General features: G+C 34.7%; 2 protein-coding genes across 4 annotated transcripts; both read left to right on the top strand.

Moving 5' to 3' along the window:
* Positions 1–44: 44 nt before the first annotated feature.
* Positions 45–3,073, top strand: LOC108197622 (NADH dehydrogenase [ubiquinone] iron-sulfur protein 5-B). Its single transcript, XM_017365288.2, has 2 exons — positions 45–301; positions 2,747–3,073. Exons 1-2 carry the CDS (start codon positions 152–154, stop codon positions 2,846–2,848), a joined length of 252 nt encoding a protein of 83 aa, XP_017220777.1. The 5' UTR covers positions 45–151; the 3' UTR covers positions 2,849–3,073.
* Positions 3,074–8,053: 4,980 nt separating this feature from the next.
* LOC108199684 (kinesin-like protein KIN-13A) lies at positions 8,054–16,626 on the top strand. 3 transcript variants are annotated; one of them, XM_017367620.2, is made up of 14 exons: positions 8,054–8,180; positions 8,442–8,573; positions 8,662–8,926; positions 9,354–9,575; positions 10,718–10,906; positions 11,609–11,713; positions 11,862–11,939; positions 12,124–12,205; positions 13,515–13,677; positions 14,004–14,333; positions 14,690–14,908; positions 14,995–15,574; positions 15,670–15,735; positions 16,296–16,626. In XM_017367620.2, exons 3-14 carry the CDS (start codon positions 8,711–8,713, stop codon positions 16,476–16,478), a joined length of 2,433 nt encoding a protein of 810 aa, XP_017223109.1. In that variant the 5' UTR covers positions 8,054–8,180; positions 8,442–8,573; positions 8,662–8,710; the 3' UTR covers positions 16,479–16,626. The 3 variants fall into 3 exon arrangements, with proteins under 3 accessions (XP_017223109.1, XP_017223108.1, XP_063938927.1); XM_017367619.2 differs by lacking the exon at positions 8,054–8,180 and having other exon boundaries at positions 8,432–8,573; positions 8,659–8,926; XM_064082857.1 differs by lacking the exon at positions 8,054–8,180 and having other exon boundaries at positions 8,434–8,573.
* The last annotated feature ends 314 nt before the right edge of the window (positions 16,627–16,940 follow it).

Raw genomic sequence — 16,940 nt, 5'->3', positions numbered from 1 at the left:
CTACAGTAAAGGCGGGTCGGGCTGAGAGTGAAGAAAGCGGATCCAACCCGATCCAGCTGTAACAAAGCAAAGCACCATCTTCATTTCCCCAATCGGCAGCCGAATTAGAGAGAGAGAGAGAGTTAGAGCGCGAGAGAGAGTTTCGAGAGAGATGGCATCAGGATGGGGAATAACCGGAAACAAAGGCAGATGCTACGATTTCTGGATGGACTTCAGCGAATGTATGTCTCGCTGTAGAGAGCCCAAAGATTGCTCTCTTCTTCGCGAAGACTATCTCGAATGTCTTCACCATTCCAAAGAGGTCTCTTTCCACATACTCAATCACTCAATTGCTCATTTACTAGTTGCCGATCTGTTATACCCTAGTTGTTATCATCAGTGTTAATATCTCTATTGCTACTATGCTTGCTGATTTATTTGTAAAAATTAAGTGAATTTTATCAGAAAATTGTTTTGGGAATTTGCGGATTATACATTATACATTTTCCGTGTTTGACTTTCAGTGTTATAGTTGAATTATATAAAATATTCCTAAGCGTAATGTTATGTTACTAGTCAAATAAGATAGTTTCAGAACCGCATAATGTTTTGTGCTACTGATAAAACAGAACAGGATATGGTTTTGTTATCGTGGGGACTTGGATGCTTTTTGTGCTGTTGATAGAACACAAAAGGATTTAAAGTTTCTTCCTTATTTACTTATCTGCTGGCTGGTTTTTTTCCAATTGTATACCACAAAGGAAAACTGGCCTAAAAACTAGGATAGATAGAACTAAAGTGTCACCATATTTTTCAGAATAGGTGACGGGGACAGGGTTTATATGTTTTGGTGTACCATAAACAGGTGCTAAAATGTTCATTTGATAAACCCTGGTATTATCGTATCTACCCCTTTCCGGTTAAATTTTCCATTACATTGGTAGCAGTATTAGAGTTTTTTGTGGTGGTTTATTATTGTGAGTATCTCGTTTGGTACTGTGGTTGCTGACTTATTTTAACAATTAACCAAGTGAAATGTTTCGTTAAAATGTTTTGGGAATTTGCGGAAGTTCTACCTTTTTTGGTGTTTGATGATTGCTGTAGTTTCGATATAGATAATGTGTTATGGGGGAGGGTAGTGAGTGCAGAATGTGTGAATATTAGGTCAACGTAATTTTAAGCTTGACTATTTGAGTAAGATTATTGATAATATCAGCGTGTTTGATTAAGAAATCGACTGGAATGCATTTTTTTTTTTTTAAAAGCACATCTGGATAGTTTCATTTCTGTTGTACGTTTTGTGCTATTGACAAATCACGACAGGATATAGTTTCATTATTATACAGGCTGGTTATGCATCATCTGTTATTCGTAAACCACAATATGATTTATTATTTTGTTCTTGTTCCTCCGTATCTTGTTGGCTTGTTCTTCTCAATTTGTTTGTGAATTGTATACCATAAGGGAAAATTAGCCTCGAAACAAGGATTTATATAACTAAATTGTTCCATATCTTCTTATTGTTATTCGAAATAGAAGACAACATCCACTTTGTTTTTGTGTATCATAAGCAAGTGCTGGAAGGATCATTTGATAAGATGGACTGTAATGTCTATTTTTATGTCCTTTAGGTTTGACTTTTAAGTTTCAAAGGCAGGCAGGAGTTTTGAATTGTAAATAGTTTTTTCATCAAAGTTTAATGGCTAGCTATAAGGTGTATGAAGGTTTTTTTATACCGAGGCTTCAATTTCTCCTATGAAACATGTTTCAATTTCTGCAATTTCGGGTAACGGGTCGTGTTCGTGTCAGCAAACGGGTCAATTTCGGGTCAAGCTAAAATCACTTAAAATTGAATAAAACTAAAAATTGAAGTTACTAGAAATGAAATTCTAATTTCGGGTCCATTTCGGGTCAATCGGTTGAGTTTCGGGTCACTTTCGGGTTTTGTCTCAATAAATCGGGTTGCGGGTTGCGGGTTGGGTCGGGTTTCAGGTCGTGTCTGATACAATGTTATGAAAAGCGCAAATCGGCTCTAGGCGGTGAAAGGACCTTCTAGCGCTTAAGCGGTAAAGCGGACGCTTAAGCGGAATCTTAAGCGGGCCAATAAGCGGATTAATAAAATATAAATAAATATTTAATATTAATATTAATATATTCATAAATAATGTTATATTGTGGTAAGAATTTAAATTTTTAATAATATATATTTTTTTAATTTTTTTAATATAATTATAGTTATATTATATAAAAAAATATTTTAAAACTGAAAAATTAGCAAGTCAAAATCATTTTGACCGCTTAAGTACCGCTTAATCCGCTTAACAACCGCTTAATCCGCTTAATAGTCCGCTTAATTTTCAAAAACGCTTAAGAACCCGCTTAATACAAAATCGAGGCGTTTTAGGGCCGATTCCGCTTAGGCGGCCGCTTAAGCGGCCGCTTAATGCGCTTTTTAAAACACTGGTCTGATATTGCTACCCCTTAACAAAACCAAAAAATAGAATTTACTTGTTTCCTGTCATTGGAGAAGTCTAACATGTTAATGCTTATACTGCTGATATATATCTGTGCAATCCTTATCTCTTATATTGTTTATAGTTATTTTACTTCATCCAGGACCTTGTATCACAAGGACTAAAAAGTACACATAGGTTCAGTTATCATTTTGTCAACTCATTTTGGTTTTGAAAATTCCTTATGGTTCTCATTTTGTAAGATTGATAATAACAATTAGTTCTCAAATCTTTATTTGACCATTATCTGGCAGTTTCAAAGAAGAAACCGGATCTACAAAGAAGAGCAGCGTCAACTGAGAGCAGCAGCGTCAAAAGCAAAAGGGGAAGTTGGGCATGAAGTTCAACCCCACTAGTATTGTATTTGACATTCACCCTTTTGGAGTTTGCAATAATGATTGTTTTTTGCAATCTAAATAGATGGGAGTTCAGTAAAAATATTATTGTCAGTCCTTTTGTTGTTGAGAACTGAACTGAACTGAACAAATGTCTTGTTTTGGTTTGCATGATATTGTCTATCTTTACTTTTTCTCTGACAATTATATCAATGCTGCTTATGAAATTATTAATTTTTCTCGAAATGCATCACAGTATCACAGTTCTTAACTAGCTATTTGAAATTTTAATGGCATTTTAGTCTGGTATGACAGTTTGAGCAACATCAGTGGTGTGAGTTGTTAGTTGCTACTGATAGTCTTTTTTTGATGAAGGCGTAACTAGGAGATGGGAGTATTTTCTCCGTGTGATGTATATACGTACAGAAACTGAGAAGAAAATATGAAGCAATTATTCCATGAAAAAAAAATGTAATTTGTTGTATTGGTCTGATCATAAAAGACCTCAGATTGGAAAATTAGTTCCTACCAAAATGAAACTATGAATGCATCTACACAAAGTTGAAGCTTAAGATCATTTGGAAGTTGCGTGAAGCATGGTGTTGCTAAACCAACTCCTGCACCACTTCTTTTTAAGAAGGATTTGGAACATGAATATTCCTTGAACAGAAAACTTCTATTGATTACTTTCAGATTGATGAGTAAAGCAAAAAGCCTCGGATCTTGTGGGACTTCATGTCCACCCAAGGACAAAACTGATCAAATCGAGCCTGATCTACTAATCTAGACAAGAAGCATAGTCGGTCTTGGAATTATTTTGTTAGGATCAAGACATGTGTTTGATGGGTTAGTTGCTCCTTAATTTTTACATATTTTTAAAATGTAATTATTCATTACACTAATCTCGTCGAATTTATAAAATTTTACAAATTCAACAAATTTTATATTATTATTATTATTCGTATTATTTTACTAAGAACACTATTGAAGATACTCTAAACTTCTTTCTGCAAATGCATTATTTTATTTCTTATGAAGATTTAATGTATATACAATAAACTATAAGTCATGTAAATATTTGCTATAAACAAATAAAAGACCATGTTAAGAAAAGAAAAATGATAGCTATTTCAAAAATTCTTCTCAATTTTTTTCTCAAATCTTAATTAAGTCGACTTTTCTCCACCAGTTCGTGGGTGACAAATGTACAAAAGTGATTCGGACACTATGCAGGAGCTTCCACTTAGGTTCCCTATTAAAAATACATTATTACATATACTAATAGTACTATAATCTTAGCAAAGCACTCCTACCCGGTCATTTCTCTTCTATATCACCTATATTTTACATTCTTGTCAACCAAACCGCGTCTCCAAAGTCTAAACTACCTTCAAGAACCCAAATCCCCTTCTTTCTTTCTCATTCACTCACACTTTTCTTCCTTTTCCTTCACAAAAAATTACAAAACCAAACAAACAAGTGAAGAGACCAGCTCCTAGCTAGCCATGCAGCCAATAGGAATGATGGAAGAACAGCGGGGCCCGCCCTACGGTATCTTACTAGTAATCGTGGTGGCCTTACTGGTGGTAGTCCCATCTCTTCTGGGTGATCAAGGGGAGGCCTTGACTGAGTTCATAGCCGAGCTTTTGAGCCCAGTGGGCCTTCTTGCCCTACCCATTGTTCTGCTACTCATAATCCAGTTCTTGTCTTCAGAAACCGGATCTTTTGTGTCCAGCATTTTTTCCACCGGAGAGCCTGACTCGATCCACCGGGCTAGTGGGTCACCGGTGGGAGTTGCTTTGGTGCTGCTGATTGTTATTTTCTTGCTTTACAACCAGTTTTCTATTTTCGGTGGGGGTGATGATGAATGATGTTTAGGCCTACTTTTTCTTTAAGCTTTCACTGTTTTGTAAATATATATTCGAGGGTAACTTTTTGTATTATGATGATGGACTTAACATGCTTCTACTCTTGATTAATTACTCATATACTTTTATGAGATTTTTTGGGTATCATGTCTGCCTCCTGCGTTTCTTCCTGTATTAGTTTATAAATATCTTTTTTTGTAAGGCTACTTTATAAATATCTTAATTAGCTCAATCAAATTTTTGGTACTTTGAACCTGATAAAAAATTATTTCTGATTCGTCTCATTTCAAATTATAGGCTGACTTTTAGCAGCAAATCAATTAAAAACAAAATAATATGTTAAATATTGATTTTAATACAAATTAAATTAAAATATAATATTGAACTTTTATTTGATACAACTTCATAAAAAATAATGATGTTCGATGTAAAAATTTTACATCATATATAAGTGCGAAGTAAAAAAAGGGTACGGAATATATTTCTTAGTAGTTTGAAATACTCATGTAATAATATCAATGCGTAAATGTGGAAATCACCTTAATTGAAAAGCTGGGGAAATAAAAGAAACTGAGCCTAATAAAAAAAGAGAAATTTTAATAAAAAAAATGGATGAGATAGATATAATATATAATACCCATATTTCAAGACGGACTGTTCTGAATTTATATTTTTCGATCCTAATTACATTAAATATTATGTAGTATTAAATTTTCCGTGGTACTCATTTATAATCAGAATATCTTATACATTTGAATACCCCATTTTTTAATGATAGGCAATTCAAATGATAGAAATTAAAAAATCATCTCCATTAGTTTATATAATATAATTTTTAAAAAAGAGGAAGGCTTGAATTTCAATGAAGCAGACAGGTTAGCGTATGTAGTAGTAAACACATGAAATAGTGAAAAGAACCGGCCAATATTTTTAGTTTAGAGTTTAGACAGATCAGACCTCACTAGCACCCCACCGTCCCGCACATTTGACAGCAACATAACTTATACAATATTACTGTACTATCCTTCTATTTATTTCTTATCCTAAGTACATTGTTTTTTATGTATTTTTTATATAATATTTTTTTTCAATTTTCATGATTACAAGGTGTAAACTTTTATCGTAATCTAGTTATGAATCTAAATTACAACAAATGAAATCTTAATATTTAAATTAATAAAATATTTATAAAATGTGTAAATATCAACCGCACATAAACTTTGATTGTATTGAAAATAAATAAAACATTTGGATTTATACAAAAGTAGAGCATAAACAAAATATGAAAAATGGAGTAATGTCATGTTAAGATTATAAGATATAAACTACAAGTTTCCTAGCAAAAACATATTATTGATACCAAGAATTTTGTAAACATTTTGACAGTTGTGAAAAGTTATTATAAACAAGATTATAAGAAAATTAATTGACAAATCACCTCAACACTTAATTTATTATTTTGAATATGAATCCCAATTTTTCACATGCTCAACAAATACAAAATGTAAAAGACATGTTATCACTGATGCAGAACAACCAAATTTTAATAATATAAATTCTGTGGGAAGGAACTAAAATGATTAAGCATTTTGCATTGGTATAAAACATACAAGACTAAGCCATCCAGCAAAAGCTAACAGACCAGGACCATAGAAGTATAGCAGAAGAGTGCACTACTCTCCATTAATAGAAGTGGAGTTTCTGAAAAACAAGCAAAGGGAAAGTGTAAGATGATGACGATGATCATGAGAAGGGCTTTCACTACTTGCTTCTGTTCAAACACTCTTCTTCTATTTCCGAGACACAGGCTTGCACTGGGCAGGAGCCCGGGGATATAGAATAAGCTTATAAGTTGCCTATTAAGCTTAATCAAGACAATTAGGAAGTAACTAGTAAGAATATTGCAAAGATAAAGCATTAGTTTACTGTGCAATCAATCAAGGATATATGGAGTGTTGTACTTTATATATATATATCTTCATCTTGCACAAATATTGCCTTAATCATGTATGAACCTAGCTAGCTGACATTGTCCATGTAACAAAATGCGGAACATTGGCCATTTTTCTAATAGATCAAATGATCAATAGTTTTGTCTAGTTATGTTTTTTCTTTTAACATGCATCCATCAGAATGTTATAACAACTAGGCTAGCAGTTGATTAACTGAGTTTACAGAGGTCATCATATCTGGAGATTTTAACTGAACAAAAATATTTGGATCGTGGAGCTTATCAAAGACTGGATTGGAATTATACAAAGTAACGATGCCAAGAACTTCTTACGCAAAGTAAGAAGAGCAGGATCCAATTCTTTTGAATCAAGCGATCCCAGGAACAAGGATGCTTACGGCTTAGATGCATGTGCTGAGAAGCCCTGAGCACGCATCTCATCTATAAGTACACTTTCTTCATTGTACATACTGTGAAAACAGCCGCAGATAAGTGTGTTGAATGCAGCATCATCAGGCAAGCAAATACCTTATAATCAGGACAGTGCTTCAGAAACAGAACCGTTCTAGCAATGACCATGGAACTCAATATTGCACCTAATATTATTTAATTCGAGAGTCGAGACTCATGTTCAGCATCATCTTCTCCTCGAAAAATTTCCGTGCTTGCACATGTCTGCCTGTATGAAAACAACCTTGCAAAATAGTATGCAAGTCTCAATTGTTGGTGGAACACTGATAGCCCAGTGGAAAACTTTTCTCCATCCCCATGATCAAATTTATGAGCTAGAAACTCGACGCTCTCCCAAAATACTTGATAAAATAATCCATCAATATACATATGTAACACATCCAATATACATTCGCATCATTGTGCTTCACTTGAACATTCTCATCAATACGCGGCAACAGTTTATTATTTCTCGTCCCTGAATTGTACACGTATTTTAATGATCATGCAAAAATTTAGTTGGGCCGGTGTATTTCGACTTATTTTCGGATTTGGAATTCGTTGGTTGTTTTTAGTTGATTTTTTGGATCTTTGTAACCACTTACAACTTATTATGTAATTAAATAAACGTAATTTTCAACAGATTTTTTCAAAATTGCATTTGTGATTGCAAATATGATTGCTACCAGTTGGAGATATGGTTACAATTGCAATTTTCGTATTTTTGTAAAAAAAATATAGAAAATAATATTTTTGTAAATTTTATCTTGAAGATTGTATTTTTGTAATTTTTATAAAAAATTACAATTCTTTTTGAGAAATTTATTCTCGGAGTGGGTATTGCTGAAAAAACCCAGTAAGAAATTATCGCATGCAAACAAAAAGGCGGTAAATTTATTTCCCTTTCCCATACTTAGCCGTTTAACGTATTCAAAAAATAAAAAATCCACCAACCAACATTAATACATGTAAGAAAATTATAGATACAGCATCATGTACGTATACAATACCCACTCTGCGCCAAAAATGTATATTTATATGGCCTACTCTCCTCTCCTGTGACATCTAATTCATCTTTTCTCAGGTTTTTTCACAACCCCATTTCATCTTTTCTTTAATTTTCACTATTTAGGGCTTTTAATTCGTTAATTTCTTTTAATTAGATCTATTTATTTGCCGTCTCAATGTTTCTTTTTTAATTAGTTTTTGATGCTTTTTTGTTGTTCTCGTTTTAGCCTGCATCTGTCATTACCTTGTTGTATGTTTATGTTTGTTTTTATCTGTTAATTTGTGATATAATTTGTGTTGTTTGATGTGTTGTTTGTTTAATTGGTTGTGGAATTAGGGCTACATTGCGATCAATTCGATTGGGTAGGGATTGTTTGATTGGATTGTGAGGTTGTTGAAGGAAGTGGGAACTGACTTGCATTGTTTCGGTTTGATGTGTTGCTTCGGGAATTAGGGGTTTTACGACATTGTGAGTGTTTCGGGTTTTTTATGTTTAGTAATGTTTTGTTGTTTTTGTTGTTGTGATTGATTTTGGGTTTGTGTTGTGTTTGAAGTAGGTTGAATAGATCCTGAAAATTGGCTCCTCAAAGACGATCGCAGCGCCACATGGGTGGCCAGATGCAACAGAGCAATGCTGCGGCAACTGCTCTGTATGATCACCCTAGTATGGCCGGTGGGTCCTTGCACAATGCAGGGACTTCGAGTGATGCTGGAGATGCGGTCATGGCACGGTGGCTTCAGTCTGCCGGGTTGCAGCATCTGGCCTCACCATTGGCTTCTAGTGGGGTTGATCAGCGCCTTTTACCTAATCTCCTTATGCAGGTATTGTTTCGTTTTGTCTGTATAATCTGTACTTTTATAATTGATTGTCAATGTTCAATAACTCTAATGCCCTATATGATGGATGATGTCATACAAATATAGATTGAAATCACAATTTTTTATGCATAAATAAAAATGAATATCTGCTTTTTCGAGTTATCTAAGTGAGTTTATTGCTAGTTTGATCACTTTATATGGAAGGAGAGCCAGTTCAAAGATGATTGGTATACCGTAGTTATTAGTAGAGAAGTTGGGGATTTCTTGTTTTCTACAGTTTTCATTTGGTGGTTCTTGTCTAGTGATATAATGATATTACTCTTTTTATGTGAGTGTAATGTATGTTTGAGAGTATCACAGAAAATGTGCATGGTACAATGTAGGTTTTTGATTATATTATTAATTGTGGAGATTGTGAATTTACTTGAAGGGTTATGGAGCTCAGTCTGCTGAAGAGAAACAGAGGCTTTTAATGTTAATGAGAAACCTCAATTTCAGTGGGGAAGCTGGTTCCGAACCATATACTCCTACTGCCCAAAGTTCCAATGGGATTACTGCATCAGATGGATTCTATTCTCCAGACTTTAGGGGAGATTTTGGAGCTGGTCTTTTGGATCTACATGCTATGGATGACACGGAGCTTCTCTCTGATGTAAGAGTTGTCTTATTAGCTCATTTTATTTCTTTCACTTTCGGGTTACTGTAATTCTGCATGATTTTATTGGATACTTGATAAAACTGAGAACTTCGGTGTGAATATGTCCATTTTCTTGTGCATCAAGGACTCCAATAAATTCACGTTCATACTTGTTTTTATCTTCCAATATAATTATCGTTTCCTTGAAGGTTTAAATTTATATAACAATAATTGTATGGGCAATAAAGGGTTGAAGAGGTAAATTGGAAAGTTGGTATTAGTCTAGAAAGCAGGGATACTTCAGTTTAACGAAGAACTGCGTATCGGATACTCCGTAGTGCGGGGGTGCGCGGGGGTGCGGCGGAGTGCGTACGGGATACGCCACGTGGCGTATCGGTGGAGGCAGCGATGGGGATACGTGGGGGTGCGGGGATGGGGGTGCGGGAGTGGCACAATTCGTAATTTACAACAACTTTTTTTCAAAAAAATAAACTTAAAATTAATCAGTCAAAACCTGTGCGGGGTGGATCCTTCGTTGTCATCGCCGGAAATCTTCTGCAGGTTGTCGGAAAGAGTTCTCAAGTCGTACATAGTAGTTGTATTATGTATATGGCTGCAGGATGAAGTTTGGCGAGGGACTACGGGAGCAGAAGACTGAAGAGGGAGAAGAAGAGGGGAGACGAAGGGGATCAGAAAAGTCTATCTAAAACAGATCTGTGTTTTAGGTATATGTATGTATGTTTGGTAACGTGAAATGAACCCGGACCGACATATGTCCACATTCATTTCTTAATTTTTTATTTATCTTTAATGCTTAAATTTAGCAACTAATTAAACTTCTGAATTCACTATTTTAATATATAAAAGTAAGTGGTTTAATTGTTATGAAAATTTTATAAATTATATTTATATATTATATAAAATATTTTTAATATTTTAATATTTGCCGTATCCCCTCGCACCCGTATCCCCATATTTTGGAATTTGACGAATTCCCGTATCCACGTACCGCGCACCCGCACTCCCGCACCCGCACCCATGCTTCCTAGGTATTAGTTGAATGCCTTATATAGCAGTTGAATTTTTTTTATTTTATATATATTTTTTGCATAGTGCCACTTTATCTTTTGTAAAATTTCTTGTGTTTTCTCTTTCAGAATGCTCTTACAGAACCATTTGAGTCGTCTCCTTTTATGACTGATGTAACTGAAGCAGTTGACAATGACTTTGAGGTGATACCTAACCAACAACAAAGAGGGCAAGCAGATGGAGATACTTCACGTGTATTGCCTACCAATGAGAAGGATAATACAAGGGAAAACAATGTTGCTAAGATTAAAGTTGTGGTATACACTTTCTTTCTTTATGCTTGCATTTGCTTAAAATTACTTGGAGTGAGCACTTTATAGATGCAATTGCCTTTGATGAATTTTATATCTAACATGCAACCTTAACTCTTATTCTGTCCATGCATTTTTATGTTTTTCTGCTTTATATTAGCTTTGAAGATGGGTTGCTATAAAGACATTAATATCATGAACACTGAACGCGCTAGTTACTGATTAGACTTTTCTGCTTCATGTTAGAATAATTACTCTTTTCTGCGTCATATGTTTTAAATGATTGCTGCATGTAACTTCTCTCATCTTCGTTCCATGATGATCAAAGTTTCTGTTTCTCACATGTTTATTATAACAGTTGCCTTCACCTTTTCCTCTATTCCCTACATTATTGGAATGTTTCCTGCGGGAATTTTAATTATGTGGAATATATTGCAAAATAGATGCGTCTATTATTTGTTAGAGTAATTTATTTGGTTGGTTCATTCTATATTCGTTAAATGTCTATTTTATTTTGTTTGTCAATCTTCCTTTTTTTTTTTTTTTGCTTAGTTGTTCGTCAATCTTCTTTTAAGTTACATATGCTATTATTTTCTATTTATCATTGGATGGCTTAATTTTTCCATATGTTTGGCTTCCTATGACTATTGCATCTGTTATTCCAGTTGATTGCCTATGGAAAACTATGTGTGTGGTTGTTTTTAACAGGTTCGGAAAAGACCATTAAACAAGAAGGAAGTTTCTCGTAAGGAGGATGACATCGTGACTGTTTGTGATCAAGCTCTGTTATCTGTACACGAACCCAAGTTAAAGGTTTGATACATCTCAGCTTCCATAACAGCGTTATTATCTTTTTCTTCTCAGATTGAGTATCATACGGTAGCTTGTTGAATAATTTTTTTGTAAAGTAACATAGTGTTTCTGTTTTTAAGTTGAACTAGACTTTTGTTTTCCTATGAAGGTGGACTTGACTGCTTATGTGGAGAAACACGAGTTCTGTTTTGATGCTGTCTTAGATGAAGAAGTGACCAATGATGAGGTATTATCACTTACACATGTTTAATATAGATGTTGAGATACTTCATGCTTGCATGTATTTACTTGGCCTGGAAAGAGTACTCATTTGTTTTCTATGTACAACTGTTATATCATTCCTTGTTTCACCTAAAACAGTTGACTTCATTAGCTTGATCATTAATGTATCTTTATGCTTCAATTAACAGGTGTACCGTGCTACTGTGGAGCCAATTATTCCTATCATTTTCCGAAAAACGAAGGCAACTTGTTTTGCTTATGGCCAGACAGGTATATAGAATTTAGTTCAAAACACTAATCCAACTCTTGTTAGTTCAAGGTATGACTATAAAAGCCTGTTCAGATGGGTTTTAACTACAATTGTAGAATTTGGAAAAATTCAATCAAATCGATCAAGGTCCTTAAAGAAGTTCTGTATGATGCAGTGGTGGAACCACAAATCCACGAGGAGGCGTAATTATTTTCTTTCTTCTACAAGTGTCTAAAAATCCAGAAAAATAGTTTACTACATAATGATTCTTCTTACTATTCTCTAACTATGTTGAAAGTCGGGAGAAGATCAAAACTAGCTTTTAAAGTAAAGTGGGACAACAATGCTAACTTTGAAAACAATGTAAAAACGACTTATAACAGAATACACACACACACACACAATGTATGTATATCAATACAACATTATATATCGGTACATTACGGAATGGCAATGAATGTCTTCCTCTCGCTAAAAACATTCTGTTAGAAAATTCTGGAACAAACAGTACAAATTCCTGCCAGAATGTAAAACATCTAATACTTGCTGTATAATTTGTCAAGATATTTGGTGCTATAGTAAATAACGAAGACAAACCTTCCTGGGGATTTTTAACCTACTTTGACGACTCTCACAATGATGAAGAGCATAGGGATAACAGGGACAGACCCACTATGGAAGGGGGAAAAGTAGAAAGAGAGAGACAATGGACAAATATTACCTTTTTCAGCGCTGCTCTTCCTATCTTCTTTCTTACTAATTTGTTTTCTTTCCTTTCTCCTCTCTATCTCTGCTTATAACATATAATATAATAAATATCTGGTACCTCAACATAAGTTTCTAATAATATATCAATAATAAAAATAGTGACTAGGCTCTGAAAATTTTCGCTTTCTATTTATATTATAAAATAATGCAACACAATCACTATCTGTTCATTTTATTCTAATTTTTATATTTCTTAAAATTATAGTAAAATATTTTCCTTCAATTATGTTGATTTACAGAGAAAATTACCATATGTATTATATTTATAATTTAAAATTTGTCTATCATTTTGTTCTCTCTTTATGAATGGTCTAAGCTTTAATCTTGTTATTGCATAAAATGTTCTAGTTTTCTGACAATTTGATCTACCTATGATATGTTCTTATTTATTAATTTTTAATGTTTGACATCATTTACATGTGTAATATGTGCGTTTGATAGCACTGCTCAGACGTGATTTGGTAATTAAGTTATCTAGGGGGTCACTTAGCATTGCCTTCGTTTTGTCTGAGCACAAGTCACAATATTCTGGTAAAACCTATCATTTTGTTTCAATTGCAGGAAGTGGCAAGACATACACCATGCAACCTTTACCTCTTAGAGCTGCGGAAGATCTTGTTAGAATATTGCATCAACCAACTTACCGTAATCAGAAGTTCAAATTGTGGCTTAGCTACTTTGAGATATATGGTGGAAAGCTATATGATCTTCTTACTGATAGAAAGTTTGTACTCACACTTTATTCTTGAGTTGTTTCATTATATCATCTTTATTACTTTCTTGTAAAGTTTTTCCCTACTTCTTCACAAATAGGAGAAGGCACTGGATTCAATGTTCGATATACCTGTTTGCCGGATGTTTTACTGGATAAACAAAATGTTTTTATCATAGATGTATAAGATAAATGATCTTGGAAATTCATTGTTCTGTTGATTTTTTAGGGCTATGACACTGAAAGTGTAATATGAATGTGGGAAGGAATTATGCTCTTATAAATGAAAGGAATTATGTTCTTATAAATGATATATTTAATTGATTGTCATTTTGTAGGAAACTGTGCATGAGAGAAGATGGTCGGCAACAAGTTTGCATTGTTGGATTGCAAGAATTTGAGGTTTTGGATGTACATATTGTTAAAGAGTACATTGAGAGGGGAAACGCATCAAGAAGTACAGGGTCTACTGGTGCTAATGAGGAATCATCTAGGTCACACGCAATATTACAACTAGTTGTTAAGAAGCACAATGAGGTGAAAGAAAAAAGGCGTAACAATGATGGAAATGAGACTAAAGCTGGGAAGGTTGTGGGGAAGATATCCTTTATAGATCTCGCTGGTAGTGAAAGAGGTGCTGATACGACTGACAATGACCGACAAACACGGTATGGCTTTCTTATTGTGCAAACATAGCTGTACCTTTTTTAGCAGCTCAAACTTTAAGATAGCGCCTATTATGACACGGGGGTCGAAAAATCATCATATATGGACTTCTTGAATGGAGATATATCAGTTGCCACCGGCTCTTGTTCAGTTAAAAATTTTCGGATATAATGTCTGCCGCCTGTTGCCATTTTTTTTTCAGTTGTCCTTGCTTCACCTGTTTGGTCTGTCTGTTCTTTTGTTCTACGATGTTGTCTGTTCTTTTGTGCTACAATGAAGTCCCATATCTCTGTATTTACGCCTCAGTATATTATTTTGCTGCCATTTTGTTTCATTAGGACCTTTTTTCTCATTACAGGATCGAGGGAGCTGAAATAAATAAGAGTCTTTTGGCCCTTAAAGAGTGTATTCGAGCTCTTGATAATGACCAGATTCATATTCCATTCCGCGGGAGCAAGCTCACGGAGGTGCTTCGTGACTCCTTTGTTGGCAACTCTAGGACCGTTATGATCTCTTGTATTTCTCCAAATGCTGGTTCATGTGAACATACACTCAATACATTAAGATACGCTGATAGGTAAAGTTGTTTCAAGTATCTGCATGATGAGCTTAAATGACTAGAATATTCTTCTTACAAAAAAAATATTTCATGTTAATGAACAGAGTGAAAAGCCTTTCCAAAAGTGGGAATCCGAAGAAGGATCAGGGCGCAACTCCAGTATCACTCCTCAACAAGGAGAATACATCAATACCTCAGGTGTCAACTGGTGGGGAAGATGTTTATGACCAGGAACAGGAGGTTAAAGCGGTGGATACTAGTAGAAGGGTTGCAGAAAAGAACTATCAAAAACCCATTGCTGATATAGACAAGCAATCCACTACCTTCCCTTCACATCAATCGTTTAAAAGCCGCGAGGAAAGTGGAGTGGTTTCTAGCTTTGTGGATAAAGAGAGGGCTGACCTGAAAAATACATCAGTTGGTTCAACCAGTCACAAATTATACTCAGCGTCATCCTCCCATAATGCGGTTGACACTGAAGAGAAGGTGCAGAAGGTATCACCGCCTCGGAGAAAAACCTTTAGGGATGACAAACCTGATAAGCTGCTGAGAAAAGATGGCACCGGCTTTGATCAGTCCAATACACCTTACCAGCAAAAGAACACAACACACACAAATAACATAACACATGAGCAGCTCGAAACAGAAGCTCCTCTAAATGGGAATAATAATGAAATACTTGAGGTTGGTTATAAACTTAACTGGACTTTCCTTTAATATATGTTCCAAGGATTCATAAAATGCTATGTCTGATGTTTTAATCCTTTTCTGTAATCTAGGAAGAAGCAGCCCTGATTGCAGCCCATAGAAAAGAAATTGAAGACACGATGGAGATTGTGAGGGATGTAAGTGACTTTGGAAATTCAATTGCTTTGCCTTTAGCCTTAGCCTTGTGTTGCACTACTTAACTTACATTGGAATTTTCTTGTCATGTCTCTGGAGGATGTGATATAACATAATTGGTCTAATTTTGTTAAGCTTGGTTGGGGACTTGGGGTAAATGGAATTTGTACTGATATAGTAAAATGTATACGTTCCTTCCTATATTCTATTCCTGGCGCTATTTAAACTATAGCTCAAGCCCACCAATTTGAGAAGGAATGTTCCTTGTTTCTTCTTACTCATTTTGCATACAAACTTCATCATAGAAAAATATGACTCCCTCGCTTTTGTTCCGTGACTTCCGTCTAACATTCTTTCCTTCTCCTTGAATTCTTTTCACAAATTTCCATTCCTTCCTCTAGCAATTCTCTTCAACCAAACGGACCAATAATTTATAACCTAAAATATGTCAAGTTCACAGGGGCTTAATTTAACATCTGATTAGATAATGTGCATGCTTTAACTAGTCTGCCTGTTGAGGCATTAGCTATTTGGAGACTGACGTATCCTATTTTGCATTTAGGAAATGAAATTGTTGGCTGAAGTCGACCAGCCAGGTAGCCACATTGACAGTTACGTGACTCAACTAAGTTTTGTGCTGTCGCGCAAAGCAGCAAGTCTTGTCAGCCTACAATCACGGCTTGCCAGGTTCCAACACCGACTAAAAGAACAGGAGGTTCTTAGTAGGAGGAGGGTTCCTCGCTAAATTCAAATCTATCCCTCAGAATGTGACAGGCAGCAGCTTTTCTTCTCTGTATACATCAATGTGTCATTTCGATAGCCAAAAACACTCCCTAAAGCTAATGTACAAAATTTACAAACTTTCCACAATGATATGATATGTTCTTGTATCATGATATGTTGATTGACTATAACTATTATGATGGCGGGACTGGATGTTCACATGATACCAAGTTAACAATATATCATCACAAGATGTGTAAATTTTTCGCATGGACCAAGAAGAAAGCGAAGAGCCCTATAAAAATTATTGCTTAAGTAGAAGAAATATATAACCTAATTACCAAAATACTGCAGAAATATATATAGATGGAGACAGAATCTACGGTCTTTTTTGTGTTATGATTTCGGAATTTGATTCTCGGGGAATTTAATATTAGGTTACTAAATTGTTTATGAGATTCAATTATATCGACTTTTATAATTG

Source organism: Daucus carota, chromosome 8, assembly GCF_001625215.2.
Source record: "Daucus carota subsp. sativus chromosome 8, DH1 v3.0, whole genome shotgun sequence".
Taxonomy (NCBI): domain Eukaryota; kingdom Viridiplantae; phylum Streptophyta; class Magnoliopsida; order Apiales; family Apiaceae; genus Daucus; species Daucus carota.
This window is presented reverse-complemented; position numbering and strand designations above follow the sequence as displayed.

What these genes read in the sequence shown, in the direction of transcription:
- LOC108197622 (XM_017365288.2), top strand. Translation starts at nt 152, where the DNA reads ATGGCATCAGGATGGGGAATAACCGGAAACAAAGGCAGATGCTACGAT. An exon ending in GTCTTCACCATTCCAAAGAG is followed by an intron (nt 302 to 2,746) that starts GTCTCTTTCCAC and finishes ATTATCTGGCAG; the next exon opens with TTTCAAAGAAGAAACCGGAT.
- LOC108199684 (XM_017367620.2), top strand. Translation starts at nt 8,711, where the DNA reads ATGGGTGGCCAGATGCAACAGAGCAATGCTGCGGCAACTGCTCTGTAT. An exon ending in ACACGGAGCTTCTCTCTGAT is followed by an intron (nt 9,576 to 10,717) that starts GTAAGAGTTGTC and finishes TTTCTCTTTCAG; the next exon opens with AATGCTCTTACAGAACCATT. An exon ending in TTGCTAAGATTAAAGTTGTG is followed by an intron (nt 10,907 to 11,608) that starts GTATACACTTTC and finishes TGTTTTTAACAG; the next exon opens with GTTCGGAAAAGACCATTAAA.